This window comes from Pleurodeles waltl, chromosome 1_2 (assembly GCF_031143425.1).
Source record: "Pleurodeles waltl isolate 20211129_DDA chromosome 1_2, aPleWal1.hap1.20221129, whole genome shotgun sequence".
Lineage (NCBI taxonomy): Eukaryota > Metazoa > Chordata > Amphibia > Caudata > Salamandridae > Pleurodeles > Pleurodeles waltl.
Window position 1 is genome coordinate 167,378,261 of NC_090437.1, and position 17,337 is coordinate 167,395,597.

The 17,337-nt window shown below is 44.9% G+C and overlaps 1 protein-coding gene across 4 annotated transcripts in view; it reads right to left on the bottom strand.

The window, feature by feature from the left end:
* Nucleotides 1-1,325: 1,325 nt before the first annotated feature.
* Nucleotides 1,326-17,337, bottom strand: part of LOC138298708 (zinc finger protein 180-like) — a 220,578-nt gene continuing 204,566 nt past the window's right edge. For all 4 annotated transcript variants that reach the window (XM_069236895.1, XM_069236896.1, XM_069236898.1 and 1 more), the window contains one exon: nt 1,326-7,389. In XM_069236895.1, coding sequence (XP_069092996.1) covers nt 6,530-7,389 — 860 coding nt within the window. In that variant the 3' untranslated portion in view covers nt 1,326-6,529. The remainder of the gene's footprint in view (nt 7,390-17,337) is intronic.

A 17,337-nucleotide genomic window follows, 5' to 3' on the forward strand; every position in this document is an offset into this window, starting at 1 on the left:
GTTTCTCTGGCAATGGTGTTGTTGCTGAGGACGCTGTTTATACTTTTTGTGTTGTCAACAATGAGGTCTTCTTTCACCACTAGAGAGTGTCTGTGATGTTTTGGCTGTGTCAGGGTCAATGCAATTTTTGAGTCTGAATGGCTCGATGCTGAGTGTTTTGTTAGGATCCGATGCTTTGTCTGGATCCGAGGCCTGGTGTAGGTGTTTGGTCAATGCTCATGGATGGCTCAATGCTGATGTCTGCCTCATTACCTATGTCAACCTGGTGTCTGCTCCATCCCTCCCAGTAGGCCTCACGCCCAATCAGGATTGAGAAAATTATCGTCCTGTCTCACCTTCAAGGCATGTCCCGGTGTCGACCGAAGCTTGAGGGTTGTGGCGCACCCTGATGTGGAGGGGGCGTTATGTGTACGATCTTTTTGGCACGGGTGAGTAAACTGTACTTACGGATCTTGGAGTGGTCTTCATCCAGGGCCCCAACCCTGGAGCTGGAGTCTGTTGCATGACAGCTTCGACCTGCACATCGGACTCTTCCCCTTCGCTAGAATCATTGGAGGTGACGTAGTGCAGGTGGGCGACGACATGTCCCTCTTTTTGGGAGAACTCTGCCTCTGTAGTCATCTGCCTTGTTATGTGCTAGTCTCCGATCATGTATGTTTCTTAGCGCCTTGTTTTTAAACAGGTTGCACAAGGTGCAGTCCTGCTCCAGCGACAGGCACGGGTTACAGACTTCATGGATGTCTGACTATTTCGCTCCGCGCCGAGGGTATCTTCTGCATAAGCTGTCTTTTTAGCCTCCATTACCCGAGGCAAACATTCTCAATGGCTGTGGAAGGTGACAATCTGGAAGTTGATTACTCACTCAAAGTTTTTCCACGGTCCAACATTTGCAGGAAACGTTGTTCTTCGTTGTCGATATTTGATTTGCTGGATCGGTTAGTCGTCCATAAGCTGTATGGGTGTTGAAACTACAGAGCTCCAAAGCAGTCCATCCAAGCCCGGTGCCGGAAAAATATAATCTAACAAAGGAACCGCTGAACATGTACAATGCCTCGAGGTGGCGATACAACGCACAATATCTACCATACAAGACTTTCTCGAGAAAAACAAGTTGGGGAGTCCGAGCCCAGCACTAGATGACATGAGTGTGCATAGCAGGTGTATCTGCAGCCAACACATGCTACAAATATGAGGTTTTGTTGGGCTGGAATAACAAACTGATGTACAAACCACCCCGATTATCAGGGGAGACGACTCAACCACACTGCACAACAACATGTTTCACTAAGTGGGATAAAATAGGCAATACAAACTTAGGAGACGTCTGGCAGGGAGAACACATACTATAATTTCAAGACTTGGAAACCCAATTTAACCTGTTGCAGACCCAGTTACATAAATAACTGCAGCTCTGACATACTGTCAGTTATAAAACTGAGATAATGGGATTACCTGAACACAGTCCACTGGAGACCAAACTACTAAAGGGTTGACTAGGGAAAGGAGGCATATCGCAGATGTACCGCACCCTCGTAATTAATGCCCCTGACAGATTCACAACCCTAAAGCAGAAATGGGAGGAATGGGTGGGCCCTCCTATTGACCTAGACTGGCAAATAGCCCAAATGCTCCCCCAGAGAAAGTGGCATATCCTAACATTTCAGACATAGCTGAACAATCTGCACATGACCTACCTCCTTACCCCACCCACCTCAATGCCCTGAAAGTGTGTGAAATTGGCACCAAACTAGGCTTTTGCATAACATCTTGTGGGTTGGGAAACAACTGGAGTGGTGTTAAATCAAATGTGTGAAATGGTGGAACTAAATGTTTTGACTGAGTGTACAAAAACAGTAAAGTTGATCATTAATAAAAAAGGAGGTTTTATATAAATACCCCTGGCTCACATCAGCTCATGCAGAATTGGAAACACCAGAATAGCAGATAACGAGTTAAATTTGTGGTGAGAGGGAGCAAGTCTAAATATGCTGTTAATAAAAGGGGACATTGTGTGTTTCATGACACTCACAATTACAATGTAGAGGAAGCCCAATTGTTCAGAAATAAGATGAAGCTGAAATATTCAGTCTATTTAGTATTACACAAATAAAAAACTGGTTTAAATAGTTTATAGATATGCTTTTAAGCAATTAAAATCGAGCCATCTTAAAACGTGCAAATGTAGTCACTTAATTTGACTGAAAAACATGTCACTTAGCTTCGGTAATGCTTTTTCTGGTGGATACAGTAGCTACCCATATATTCCTCACCTTATTATTTCTCCCAATGCGCCAGCATTAGACGGAATGTTTTTCCTAGCTCTCCACGTCGACGAGGATGTCACAATCGCACGGCTCCGCACGCGACTCCGTCTGAAGTCATCGAAGCCATAAGAAGTCCTCTCCGGGGTGCTGACGTCAGTTTCACAATTTTTTTCCCCATGCCTTCGAGGTGAACAGGTGAATACTGACATCACAAGCACGACATCTGGCAACTCTATATATATATATATATATTAACCAAATGGTCAGAGTTATTTTCTCAAAGGCGCACTCAGCTGCCGGTGCTGGTAACAAAGGAGACCAGCCTCGAAAGTACTGTATATTCAAAAATGTATTTACTGCATTCCAAAAATCCTTTCAGGCAGGTTTATTTAGAAAACTGCACCCACCAATGCGTTTCAACTCCACCTGAGTCTTGTTCACGGTTAATGAGTCTCTTTTCTCTTTTTCCTTAAATAGTGTAATTTCATCACTACAATCCCATTGTATTCTGATTATGGTAGTTTAACCCAATAGTGTCATGCAAAAAATCATACAAATTTTAAATCATAAAAAATTATAAAAAATTTGGGAATTTACAACAATCGCTATATATGGAGACCTAGGACCTTGAGAACTGGAACAGCCACTCCCTTTTGAAACATTGGAATCATCACCTGAATGTCCTGAATCCTCTGTGGAGGAGGGTAGGCTTGATTCAATATTGTGTCCAGTCCTGCCCCCCAGGAGGTGCTGAGAGGGCTCCAGGTGAGACTTGGGCTTGTTTACCGTAAAGCTCAGGTTGCACAACAACTGGGTTGTCACCTGCAGATGGTGCAGCACAAGCTCTGGGGACCTGGCCTTGATCAGCCAATCGTCCAGGTAAGGCAATACAGATATTCCATTCCTTCTGAGGTCTGCTGCAGCCACTGACATCACCTTCGTGAAGAGTCGAGCTGCGGAAGTAAGACCAAAAGGAAGGACCGCAAACTGGTAGTGAGGCGGCCCTACCATGAACCAGAGGTACACTCTGTGCAACCTCAGAATAGGGCTATGAAAATAAGCATCCTGCTGTAAGTCGATAGACACCATCCAGTCTTCCTTGCTCAACGAAAGAAGAACCTGTGCTAGGGTCAACATTTTGAACTTTTCCTGTTTGAGGAACCAATTCAAAACCCTCAGATCCAGGATAGGCCTCAAACGACCATCCTTCTTGGGAATCAGGTAATACTTTGAATAACATCCCTGACCCTTTTACTGCTTTTACTGCTGAACCAATTCCACTGCACCTTTTAACAAAAGGGCATGCACCTCCTGCTGAAGCAACAGGGGATGCTCTTCCGTGTAAAATGAATGAAGGGGAGGGAAAGGGGGAGCAAACTCCTGAAAAGGAAGGGCATAACCTTTTCCTAATATGCTCAGCACCCAAGAGTCTTATGTAATTAACTCCCACTCGTGGAGAGAATGTAACAGCCTTCCCCCTACGGGTAGAACATGCTGGTAAATGGAGTGAGAACTAAGGCTGCTTCCCTAGTTGGATTCCCCCAGAAGATGAGGATGAGGTGGAAGGCTGCTGTGTGGCTCCTCGCTTTCTAATTCGCCCACTGCCCCTGTAGGACCAGTAGAGAGGGTTGGCAGGCTGCTGGACATTGGGCTGTTGCCTTCCACGAAAGGACGACCCATGACCAAACCCTTTGAATTTCTGGAAAGATATGAAGGGCGCAGAAGAAGAAGCCTGAAGACCCAGAGATTTTGCAATGGCCCTGCTATCCTTGAATCTTTCCAGGGCTGAGTCCGTCTTAGCCCCTAGCAGTCTTGCACCATCAAAAGGGAGGTCCAACAACATAGCCTGAACATCAGAGGAAAAATCAGAACCTCTGAGCCAAGCATGCCTCCTAGTCGTAATGGAAGTCCCAATGGCTCTAGCAACAGAGTCTGCAGTGTCCAGACCTGATTGAATGACCTGCTTTGCTGCCGCTTGACTATCCTGCAACAGTTCACTAAAATGCCCCTGAACATCCTGTGGCAATTTTGGGGCGACTTATTGTGCTGTATCCATTAAGGCATAGATATTTCTCCCCAGAACCCATGTAGCATTCAGAGATTTTAAGGCCATGCTTCCTGAGGAGAAGCACTTCTTGGCAGACTGCTCTATACGCTTCGACTCCCTATCAGATGGTGCTGTAGGGAACAATCCCGGAGCCGACCTTGTAGAACAAGAAGCTTACACCACCAAGCGCTCTGGTGTTGGGTGCTGGGACAGAAACTGTGGATCACCTGGAGCAACCTTGTACCTTCTGGCTACAGTCTTAGGAACAGCAGGTGTCGTAACTGGTTTCCTCCATATATCCAATATGGGCTCTGTCACAGCATCATTGAAAGGGAGGAGGGCTCAGAAGAGGAAGCTGATGGATGCAAAACCTCCTTCAAAATATTGGTCTTTAACTCTGATGTAGGAAGTGGCAAGTCCAAAAATTCTGCGGCCTTACCCACGGTAAGTAGTCGCTTCTGCCGTGAGTACACCTCCAGGGGATAAAAGCTCCCACTCAGGGGACGTATCTAACCCACTAGCAGAGTCTAGGCCCTGGAAATCACCTGAAGGCCCCGGGATTTCTCTTTCCTCCAACAGCTGTTGTTTTTGATACTCTTGCTCCTCCAAAAGTCTCAAGGCCCTCCTTCTCGACCTCAGCCGGACTCCAAACGCGGCATCGATAGAGAGTTAGCCGTTGTCAAAGACGCAGGCTTTGAAGAAGAAGGTAACACTGGCGGAGGAGTTGAGGGAGGCAAATCCACACTCCGGGCTGAATGGGGTCCATCCAGCGCCAGAATCAACTCCGTCAGCGCCAGCCATCTGGGGTAGAGGTGGTGACATCCATCGGGGCCGAGCCAGTACCCTCGCAAGGAGTTGCAGGGAAAAAGGGCACAAATGGGGCCTGCTTATACGGCGCCAGCAACCCCAGCATGAAAACCAATGGACCCGTGGGACCAGCAGGTGCATCAGAGGGGACCACCGCCCTATTAAAAATGCTAAACGTAGCATTGAGGAATAAAGACGGATCTGCTCCTGGAGCCGGGAAGGCATGATACTCATATGTTCCCCTTGCAGTGGCTGAGCTAAATCCATCGCTCAAACTCCAAACTCCTGACCATGACAGGATGCAGGAGAAAATGAGCTGTTGGACCTGCTGGAGAGTTGGAGATCTCGATCAAAGTCGGCGGCGGAGATGCCTCTGGAGTCTGAGGAGACATGGTAGGGCTGACTTCCCACATCGTGCAGCGCCGTCTCGGAGGAGAATGAGACCGATCTCGGGATGAACGGATTTGTGCCTCATCCAGTCGGTGTCGCTTCTTATGAGACCTTGAAGATCTGTGCGACGAAGTATCCACTGTCTTTGATCTTCAGTGACCTCTTTTCTCCTTCTTAGCTTTTGCTAGAAAAAGCATAGCCTCTCTTTCCTTCAGAGCTTTTGGGCTCACACGCTGGCAGGACAAGCAACCTGCCACGTCGTGATCAGAGCTCAGACACCAGAGGCAATTTTCGTGCAGATCTGTCACCGACATGTGGCCTCCGCACTCGCTACTAGGTTTAAAATCGTATTTGTTCGGTGGAGACATAGTAGCGCTACAAAACAATTCCCTTGATACAGTTAAGAAACTATTGAGGGGTAGAAAAACCGTTAGCATCGAAGGCGCGGAAAAAGGGGAAATGACGTCAGCACGTGGGTGAGGACTTCTTATGGCTCTGATGACGTCGCGTGCAGAGATGTGCAACTGTGATGTCCTCGTCAATGTGGAGAGCTAGGAAAAACAATTCTGTCAAATGCGGGTGCATTGGGAGAATTCATAAGGTGAGGAATCCACAAGTAGTTGTATCCATCAGAAATGTTGCTTTACTAAAAAAAGAAAAATTAATATTAGATTGTAAAGCCTGTTGAATTGTATATACGTATCTGCTGAGTGCTAAGCTTTATCTGTTTTTAAAATGGTCTACTGCTAACATGGAGATCAGATTACTGAAGTGTGATTGGAAGCCTTGGTATGTTTAAGCAAGTAGTAACACCCACTGCCTCTGGATAGTGCTGGGCAAACCTATAAATACACTAATTGAAACACAGGTTGATAGAAGGTTCTAAAAAGTTGTACACATTATCACAGATGCTTCAGAAGTCATTTTCAATCATGTGGAAGACAGTGTCTTGGGAGGAGTTGGGTTTAGGTACCCACAGCACAAGTGTATTATCGCATCCTAGTCCCCACAATCCATATTTTTATGGTCTCACACTGTTGCAGTTTATATTTGACAATATTCTCCAATGTGTTTTCCTGTGTGTTGTAAGATTTCTCTTTTGATTGAATGTTTTCCCGCATTCAGTACATTGATATGGTCTCTCTCCTGTGTGTGTTCTCTGATGATTGACTAGATCGCTCCTCTGATTGAAACTTTTCCCACATTCAGTGCAATGGTAAGGTCTCTCTCCGCTATGTGTTCTTTGATGATAAATAAGGGATGCTTTATAAATAAAGCCTTTGTCACACTGAGAGCATTGATAAGGTCTCTGTCCCGTGTGTGTTCTTTGATGGGCAAAAAGACTTCCCTTTCGGCTGAAGCTTTTCTTACATCTCGTACACTGAAATGGCCTCTCCTTCACATGTACCTCCAAATATGCAGGATTTTGCTTCTGAATTAAAGTTTTGTTAGATTCTGTAGATTGACATTGCTTCATTCCCTTATGTATTTTCTGCTGTCTAACAGAGTACGTTTTCGAACCTTTATTAGTTTCATGATATTGACTGATGTTTTCCGGAGGGCTCTGCTGAAATGTACAATTTTGTTGATTCGATAGATCGATCTCACTTCCATAGAATGTAACACAAGTTCTTTCTTTTGGATTGGAATAATATAAATCAGTATGTGTTGAATTCCTAGACCCATTTCCACAATGTGCCAAATTTCCCACTTCAAGTTCCTGGTTGATATTTGACCACTGCTGCCTTCTAGAATATGGTTCATATTCAGGGTTCATGAATGTGTTTAATCTGACTTCATCTGATAAAGCTGTTACTGATTCACTTGTTTCATTACATTTTATTTCTTCATCTTTTGCTTTTCCCTGCATGTTTTCACCACCTGAAAAACAAAATGTCATTGGTTATCTTGTAAAGTAATATTGAATAATTCTGAAATACAATTCAAAACATACTGAGTTTTTAACTTTCATTAGTGTTTACTTCTGACTCGAACGATTCGGTAGGCAATGCAGCAACACATCCATTTTAAACAGGTTACACCGTGCATAACAAGTATTTATTGCCTTGATCTTTAGAGTGTTGTACTTAAGTTGAGGTGGGCACAGGGCATACACAGCAGGTAAGAGAAGTGGCATAATGGGGAAAGAATTACCTTACGTCAGTGGATTATTCAGAGGTGGCTTGGAGATTTTTTTTTATGTGTGTTCTTTTGATAGGTCACTAAAACATCTGTGTCACTGACCAGATGCTTAGTTACTTGGAATGCCTGGTTTTCCACAGTCTTTAAATTGCCTATCGCGATAATGCTAACACCTGTAAAGGACAACTCCTCTATGCTTACATTCTCGGTTTCTTAGTTGATGCCTACAGTTTTGCCAAGTACTGCTACTAATGGTGTTTAAGGAATCATGTGATTAACTGTTTATACTTCGGCCCGCCCTCTGGGGTTGCTCCTCTTTTAAAGGCTCACAGCACAGATTACTATATGGTGATTCTCAATATTTGAAAACCATTAGTGTAGCAAACCTCGGTTTCAAATTAGAAAGTTAAGCAGTCCCTCCATAAAATCTTTTGTAGAGTGCCGTACAGTCAACAATATGTGCCATGAGATCCCACATAATAGCTGTGTCTCTATTGTAATGCTCATTTTGCCTCCTTTGTTCCTTCCACACATAATCTTATGATTCACATTACATAATACTTATATGTTTATGTTTAAGGAAGGGTATATTTATTAGAGACCTTTACGAGGAATATTACATTTCATTGCACTGACAGGATTGAGCCACAATTCACTCGTTGTTGATCCTTTTTGGTTTCTCGTAGAAGACTTTTAAGTTCAAACAAGCATGTTCATTCACATTATGTTATTTTTAAGAGTACTAAACCTTGTAGGTCACATTTATTAGGCCACTTGTAAAGGTTTTGCTTATGCTTGGCAACAGAGATAAGAAAAAACAAAGCAATAACTAGGTTCAATGTACACCCTCTTAACTTACTGAATTTTATAGATTCAAGTGCGAGAGATACGGTATGAAATTGTGCATACAAAAACATGTCACCATGAATTAGCTGTTTATGTGTTGTATATGTAAATGTGCTTGCACTGATATTTTGATTCAAAGTTTGTTCAAGTAAATCAGCTTCGAAAATGAACAGGCAAGGCAACAAGTTACAGTTGTTGTGACTTCCATCCCTTGTAAGTGTCAACTGATTTGTAATAATGTCATTGTTTTTAACTAGGGTATATCTACCTTTATATAATCTATAATTTAAATTATCAAAATTGAGCCAAAAAACAATCTGACACAGGGTTGGTTGTAAGTATTCTGAATCTGCTCGCTGAAAAAATGCATTGCTATTCACATCAGAATTATATCTTTATTTGATTGATTACAATAATAACTTAACCTATATGACCTCTGTCTGCTTTCTACATACTTCACCTGTGACGTTTTTGCTATTCAGAGGACCATTTTGTTGAACCAGCTGGCATAAACATTCGTACTCTGCAATTGATTAAGGATATGGGTCTACCATCATGTCTGAGCTTGTTAATTCTGGGAATCGTAATTTGGGTACTTGGTGCCTTTACCAGATGAACTGGTCTGCGCCATTCCCTAATTATTTATTTACATTATGTACAAAGCAAGCTTGCACCCTGTAAATAGGGTGTCCTGGCACTAAGGAAGCTACTGGGATGTAAAAGCCTAAAGAAGGGAAGAGCCTAGTTCGTGGGAGAGGTGGGTTTTTAGCAGTTTACTGAGCAGAGTACCAGCACAGGAGAGGGCAGGGGAGGCATCTACCTCCCAGGAGTTCATGGCGAAAGTGAGGAAAGATGGGTTAGAAGAGTGTAGAATGTACAGTTCTGGCCAAGGTAGGATGGAGAGGACCCATAGATCATTTCTGACAAAGACACAGGGCTTTAAATACGCACCTTTTACAAACAGGTAGGTAGTGAACGGAGGCTAAGTGGGAGGGGTATGGTAGTTCTCTTGCTCAAGCCAAGAGTAAGACATGCAAGCACATTCTGTATTCCCTGGAATCTGTTCATAAAATAGTTGGGCAAACTGAGATGGAAGACAGTTACAGTGAAAGATGGATAATTTGCATGAGAACATGCAGCGTAAAGAAACAGGTGCTTGCAAGCTTATCTTTGTGAACTGTAAATGAAAGTTGTGAATCAAATATAATGACCAAATTGTGTGCACCCTGGTGGGGGCTGAAGAGGGACCAAGCTCACAAGGCTACCAACTGAGAGACCAACTTGTGCACCAAAGACTACTACTACTACGTAAGTGTTATCAGTGTTCTATTTTAAAGAATTAGAGTTTGTACAGCTAACAATGACACGTATTGTTTGAAACTGAGTTGAAGATGTCCGGTATTTCCATCCATACACAGAATTTATTGCGTGCCATCAGCCCTGGATTAGAAACTGTGGCCATAAGATAGAATCTGGGCGCTAGAAGGACCACAAAGATGTTAAAAAGGGTCAGGCTAAAAGCTGATTGCTGCGGAAACCTGCAAGAAACATGTCTGAATTCAGAGTGGAATGGACTAAGAGGGAATGGCTTCCAAGAAGAGGCAGTTCTTTCATGCCATGGGAAAACATATTAAACATGGCCAATAGGTCTACTAAAACCAAAGCAGTTGGACCGCCTTCATCCAATGTCATTACCACGAAGCCTAGTAAATGATGGATGAAACCCAGACTGATTGTTATAATGGACATGAGAAGCATCTAGGTACTCCACAACTTGAATGTTCACCTGGATTTTCACTATTTTAGTAGTAAGTGGAAGACAAGAAATACTTTCAACAAAGAATGCTAAAGAAGGAAGAGCCAAGGAGTAATCCAGTTACAAGCCCAACCAGAAAACACCTAGAAACAGAGCAATAAACAAGCACAGAAATGCTCAGCATACAACAGCAGCATATCAAACAACAGGAAGTACTATGATGACTGAGGGAAACAAGCACGGTCATCAGAGTGGGCTTAGATCAAGCAATCAAAAGAGATATATAAAGACATTCACACAGCCCAAAGGAGAAGAAGCATTGCCACAAAAATAATGACTGGAGAAAGTTCAGGGCACCTCTATAACACTATAACATGAAGGAGCCCCAGCAGGAGGCTCGACTGTTCAGAAACCTCTAAGTAGAAGACTGAGAAGAAATGGCACCAGTAAGGAATGAGGGGAGCGGAGAACTTCAATCTGAATTTTGCAGAAGACAGCATCAAGAGCCAGTTACCACGCACCTAACATCACTTCCAAGATTATCAGAGAACAACTGTGAAAGAAAGTGCACCATGGAAAGGAGTTAGACACAGAATAGCAGTGTAAATGGCCAAGGGAGGACTAGACGTTGACTTGTATATGACAGGGGCAGCTGCATCTGTTGAAGAAGGGCAAGGTCATTACAGCAATCAAGGTTGCCCATCAAGGACATAACGCAGCACCCCGTTGTACAACTGAAGAAGAACTAACCATTGAACATGCAACACAGAACCAAAATATGCAGCAACAAGCATGAATGAAAGAAATATGCACTTGTATCCAGACTCAAGGAAGAGCAAAGCTCAGGTGGCAGCTGTTGCCCTTCTAGAGACCTGGTTGAGATACTGAACGAAGATAATCCAGCCCAATGACTTGAAAACCAAGGGCATACCTGATGAATGAAAATTAAGCCAATCTGATGCTAGTGCAACCTAGCTAGTAGCCCTCAAACCAATGAGGTTCTAAACAGAACACAGCAATCCCACATCACCAGACAGGTCCTCACATTTATCATTAATCAAAATTCAGAAAAAGCTAAACAAACTATCAAATGATGCATAGGTATTGTTGGAAGGATAGGTAATATTGGAAGGAACCCTGCTTCATTGAAACCAGGACTGGCAAAGCACCACAGTGGCAAGAAGACCCATGGTTCCCACATCGATCAAAGTGCCAATTGTGTACCTAATACATGAGTCTGAAGGTCATCACCAACTCTGTAAACATAAATGGAAGGAATCATGCATCCGGAGTTGGCCACAAAAGGAATAGCAAGACAAGATCAGTGAGGAATGTGTCCTAAAGCCAAAGGCAACTCCAAGGCACCATTACAGAACGATCACAGCCATGCATGGCGCCAGAAATTCCAAGAGGGAAGACTCAACAAATACCTAGGGAGAAACACTCCCACACATAAGAAAACAACTGTTGAAAAGGGACACAGACAGAGACGGAAACAACTGCATCAAATAAAGAACACGCAACAGGCAAAAAGCAAGAAGGAGGAACTGAATGGAACGCATAAATAAAGAAAGCAACAAAGAAAGTATCTCATGAATAAGCTAGCTCCAAAGTGGTTCAACATAAAAGGCACTGCAATAAGAAACCTCTGATCCATACATAAAAGAGTTGCACAACTGGCCAAATCACATAGGCAATGCAGTACAGAAGCAGGCCAAACAGCCACGAAAATACACAATAACACAGGAGGCAGGAAAACAAGAGCAAACATGGCAAAGAGTGCAGCATACAGAAAACGGAAACCATGAGCACCGGGCATCATAAAGATGCTGCAAATGTAACACCGCAAACGACAGCCTGAATCCCCAGGCTAACTGAATGAGGGGATGATGGCTCAGGGTACAAACAAATCCACACCAGGGATTTACGGTATACTCCCACTGACACGGATTCAAGGGCCAGTGACACTGCCGAGTTGCAGATTCAACTGAAACAGAGAAGAGAAGATGAGAACTACGAAACTGGTTAAAAAGAAACGTCAGCATCCGATACGTGAAGACGGCAACAAAGGGGAAAAAAAGGTCAGAAATTTGTAGAAAAACAAGACCAGAAAAGTCGCAAAACAGCAATTCAGAAGAGTATGACAGCACAGAAACAAGTACAAAAGTAGACAAATAACATATGGCAAAAAGGTACCCCAGCTCCCTGAGGTACTGAATGACAGACAACAACTGAGGCAGCAGGAAACAAGGACCTCAGGCCACGGGAGGACAAGTTCCACACATGTACACCATTGTAGTATAATAACTAGACCGTGAATCCCAGGAGGTCACCCATCCAAAGCAAAGGGCACTACATGAGACCATACATCATGCAGTGTCCTCCAAAAGCAGCAGCAGTCAGCTCGCTCAGAGGCCACAGTGCCACGATGCTACAAGTTCGAAGGCCACTCAAATGCAGCAGTGAAATAAAGTGTGTAGCGGAAAGGGTACCCCAAAGACAGACAGAGACAAGGAGAAGAAACACGTGCTATCAGAGAAGGAAGAGAAAAATATATGTGCTCCAAGTTACAATGCATGAGCAACCCATGCTCAAGCCCAAGAGACGGTCCCTCACAGCCCCAGCACCGGGGTCACTGTGCAATAAATAGTAGGCAGTGGTGGAAAACAGATTTCCATAAACCTGCAATGGATAGAGAGAAAGTGATGTATTCAAAATAATAATGAACATACAGATATTCCTTTACATTTCACCCTGCCACCCTCTGTAAATCCTGTTTCTCTGACGCGGCATTAAAGTGGCCCAGAGCACAGCCTGCCCATAAAGATAGAGACTCTAGCAATCAAAGGAAAAAGTGAAATTGGCAGAATTGCCTTGTAGGAGGAAAATACAGCACAAAACCGAGGGAAGCAACCCTCACAGGAGTGCACAAGTAAATGTGTGTCAGCACCGTGTCGAATATCAAAAACAACCCATGCAATCTCTGAATGTAAGCACGGCGGTTTGTAGGCAGCAGAAACTGCCAGGTCTGCCACTACGGACTGTGATGGACAGGAGGGGCGTACAAAATGCAAACAGATAATACACACTCACCAGCGGCCTCAACGCCTGACATCAGGTAGCGCCCCCCTCCCCCCAACTCACCACACACACAAAATGGTATCTGACTATTCCTCCCTGTCTTCTGGTCCTGAAGTCCAAGCAAAGTCTGAGGACCGGATCACCACAGCAGCTCAGAACGATCACACCTACTTCACAAGCAGCAAGTACAGTAGAAGGGGACCCGCAGGATTCCTCCCCTCCCAGGTCGGAAGCTGGTGAGCGGCATTATAATACACGAACCCCGCACTTTACTCCACACACAGCCCCTCGCTACCAAGGCAGAAGGTCACTTAGGCAACATCTAATAGAGGGCGCAGAGGCTGCAAAAGCTGTCCTGGACATGCACAGTCCAGGAGCAACAGCTGGCTTCAGGAACAACAATGTGACAGTCCCAACATGGTGGAGGACTAACGCCAGATCTCCTTGCCAAGAGGCAACATTACAAGGATAGTTACTGCATGGAGGTATCCCCGTGTCCAACTTTGGGGAGAAGAAATGGACTCAGCAAATGAAACGTAGACGGAAAAGGAAGCAATTAGTGGAACCGATCTACCACCTCTAGACAGGAACAATAGCATGCAGACATCAACTTCAATAAGAGACTGAAAAAAGCATAATGTGCTTTGGGACACTGACTTTCTTCTGGCTGCATTGGAACAAGGGGGAGTTCAAAACAAATTTAGGAAAGATTTTCAATTGCCTGCCTCTGGGGTGGATCACCGTCATAGATTACAGCTGGAACAAGGAAACAGACTACGTTCTAATACCCAATGTAATTGCCTGTGCAATTAAACTGGGTGTTGGAAAGTAGACATTGTCACGTTCCAAGATTGGATTATGTTGAGTGATTATAGTCACAATATGGTTTGGGGCAGCGGCTGCAGATACTTGTACCTTATAGGTACACATATAACCAGTTCTGCATTGAACATCTTGTGTAGGGTTATTGGACGGAACTCAGAGATTCTACAGAACTAATTTTACATTCTAAAAGTACTTCAGAGCACTAAACACAGTTTTCAATTGAATTCTAACTGTACATAACTACTCTCGTCGGTTTGAGCTTGTTGATATTACAAATGGGTTGGGTACTTACTGTTAAAATTTGATATTATGGTTATCTATAAAAAATATTTTAACCTTAATTGTTGTTTAAAGCCTTTGAAAAGTGCCCTTAGGATGAAACGTGAGATGACTGGTTGTGATGTATTAGAATTCAGTGGAACAAAAGTTCGAGTACGCACCAGAAGAGTCTGTACTGGCAGTTGCTGGAGAATGCTGGTGGATGAAGTCTGTTAATAAAGCTTTAACTTAAAGTATCCTGAGATTTGATTGTTTACATTATTTTGGGAATTATACATTGGGGATGAGGATGGAAGCAAGGTGTTGGCTAACCTCAACAAGGCCAGATGATTTTCCTGACATGGATCACTGCAGGATATCAAGACAATTATAACTCAGCAAGTTGGAGGCACTGGAGTTCAGCAGATGCAAGCAGGAGACCAGCGAAGACATTGGTGAGGAGGTACACTGTTCTAGCCTCATGGAGAGTGAATGGAAATCTGAGGCAATCAAGTAAAGAAATAGCTTCTTTGCATGCTTGCATGAGTTAGTAAGCCCAACACACCTGCACAAGAAGGACACCGGCAGCCGCCTTAAGAGGTTGGGAACATAAAAAGAAACAAACAAGGATCTTCCCTCCTTTAGAGTTTTTCATCCAAGTAGCTTCTTTAGTGCCAGGACCCCCTATTTACAGGGTAGCAGTTTGCTTTATACATAATGTAAATAGGGAGTGACACAATCAGCTTTAGAATGATTTTGGAAAACGTGTTTGAATTCCTACTGAAAGCACGTCTTAACCTCAGTGTTGCTCTCATATTTGGAGATTTCATGTAATAACATTGGAGATATGTTGTTTTTTTATCATAACATAAAATTGCGAGCTGCAAGAATGAAAAGCCGGGGATAAGGGGGCCAGCAGAGCATGGAATGAAAGGACCCCCTGAGCGCTCAGACGGACCAAGCCCCATCCGATATCATCTTGCCTGCCATATGTATCCCCATATCACAAACGCCCAAATCCAAATCCCCTGGCACCAGGGTGCGCCCCAGGAGACCGACTGGTGCCCCAGTGCAGCGATCGGAACCGTCACTACCCCTGGCCCTGCAGCGGTGACACAGTCAACATGGTGGCTGCCATTCGGGCCGCCTGGCAGTAAGCTCCCCGTCCTGTAACGATTGGAGGACTGACACCTTGGGGTGGCAGCGAAGCAGGGGAGAGCAGCCTGGTTGCAGTCCCCCTCCAGTAACAACCGGAGGCGCCGCAGCCCCCGCTGAGAACCGCGCACTGAAGAGCTATGGAGGCCAGGCCCATGTGGCCCACCGAGGTGACATGAATGCTGCGGGTGGAGCGGACCCCGCTGGGTCCACAAATATAGGCGCAACGAATGGGAGGTCCCCCCTCTCCCACTGATTTACCAACTACGACTCCCCCAGGGCTCCGCATTTGCTTGTCCCAACCGGTGAACGGGAGCCCCTTGTGGAAACTTCAACTGGCTTGGAGGCCTCGACTGGCGGCAGAGGCTGCCGCAAATAAGAGGTGCGACCAAACCTATCTGCTGGGGCTGCCCACCATACCTGTGTAACCTCCTGGTCGGTGGGCCCACAAGCCGTGTTCGGCGGCAGGGTGCCCATCCTCTTGTTTTTGGGCCCCAATGGAACCTGAAGAGAGGTGGCAATTCCTAGGGACGATGACGGCAGCATACAGGAGACTGCTGTCCCTGCCCTGCGTCTTGAAGCCGGGCCTTGCTAGCTGCTCCTAATCTCCTCGTAACTGCTCCCATTGGAAATCGCGACGATTATAACCTCCAACCACATTGCAAATCAGTGCCCAGAGCAGAGAGACCCCAATCATAAATACACAATAATATATGAAAAGAGAGACTCTACAAATAAAAGATTTACAAGACTAGCAATCGGGGGGACGGGATTCAACCCAACAGCTCCAGGAAAACCTCCCACCCCTCCCGCCAATAGCCCAGATTTTGCTCCATATGTAACAGTTCGCTCCCTTGAGACATCAATTTACAAGCCCTTGAGACTCTCACAATACTTTACCCCTTGTCCACCTGAACATCGGCCAGCCCCTCTTTGAACTCTGAGATTTTCCATTGTCCTCCTTTGGTGCCGGGAGCACCCCTCCCCTCTCGAGGGTGGTGAGAATCTCTCCATAACCACACTTGTAGTGTCTTAATCCTGCATCACTACCCAACATGGGTAAATATACCCGCAAAAGAGGCCAGAATATGAGGAGGATGGTGCGACCCGAAGAGGGTGACATCCCGTCAGAGGGCGATGAACACACTGCCCCAAGAGCCCTGCATCAACCTCTACAGTGCAAGACATCCTACAAGCCATCAGTGCCTCCTGTGAGGCACTCAAAACTAAATCGACACTCTTGGCACCGATCTGAGCCCTTTACAGGAAGACTTCAGACTACTAGCTGAAAGAGTGTCAACCACAGTAAGAGACATTACAGAGTGAAAGATGCAGAGAACAGGGCAGGCCACAATAATATCCACGTAGGTCGGCTTCCTGAAAAGATTGAGAGAGCTGACATGGTGACATTCCTACAAACATGGATCAGAACGGAGGTGGCTTCTGAAGGCCTATTGCACTGGAACGTGCTCACAGAGTGCCCACAAGACCACTACCCCCAGGGGCCCTTCCACACCCCAGATTGACGTGACAGCTCTACTACAAGGATAGAGATCACATCCTGGACCAAGCCCTACGAGGAACCCTTACTGTGAATAATAGTAAAATGCTGATTTTTCCTGACTTTTCCTGCGAGGTCCTGCACCAATGCGTACTATTTCTGGAGGTGAAAAATAAGCTACAAGAGATAGGAATCTTGTACCTGATGCAATACCCTGCCCGCCAACGAGTGATCACTCCTGATCAATTCTTCTAATCTCCAGCAG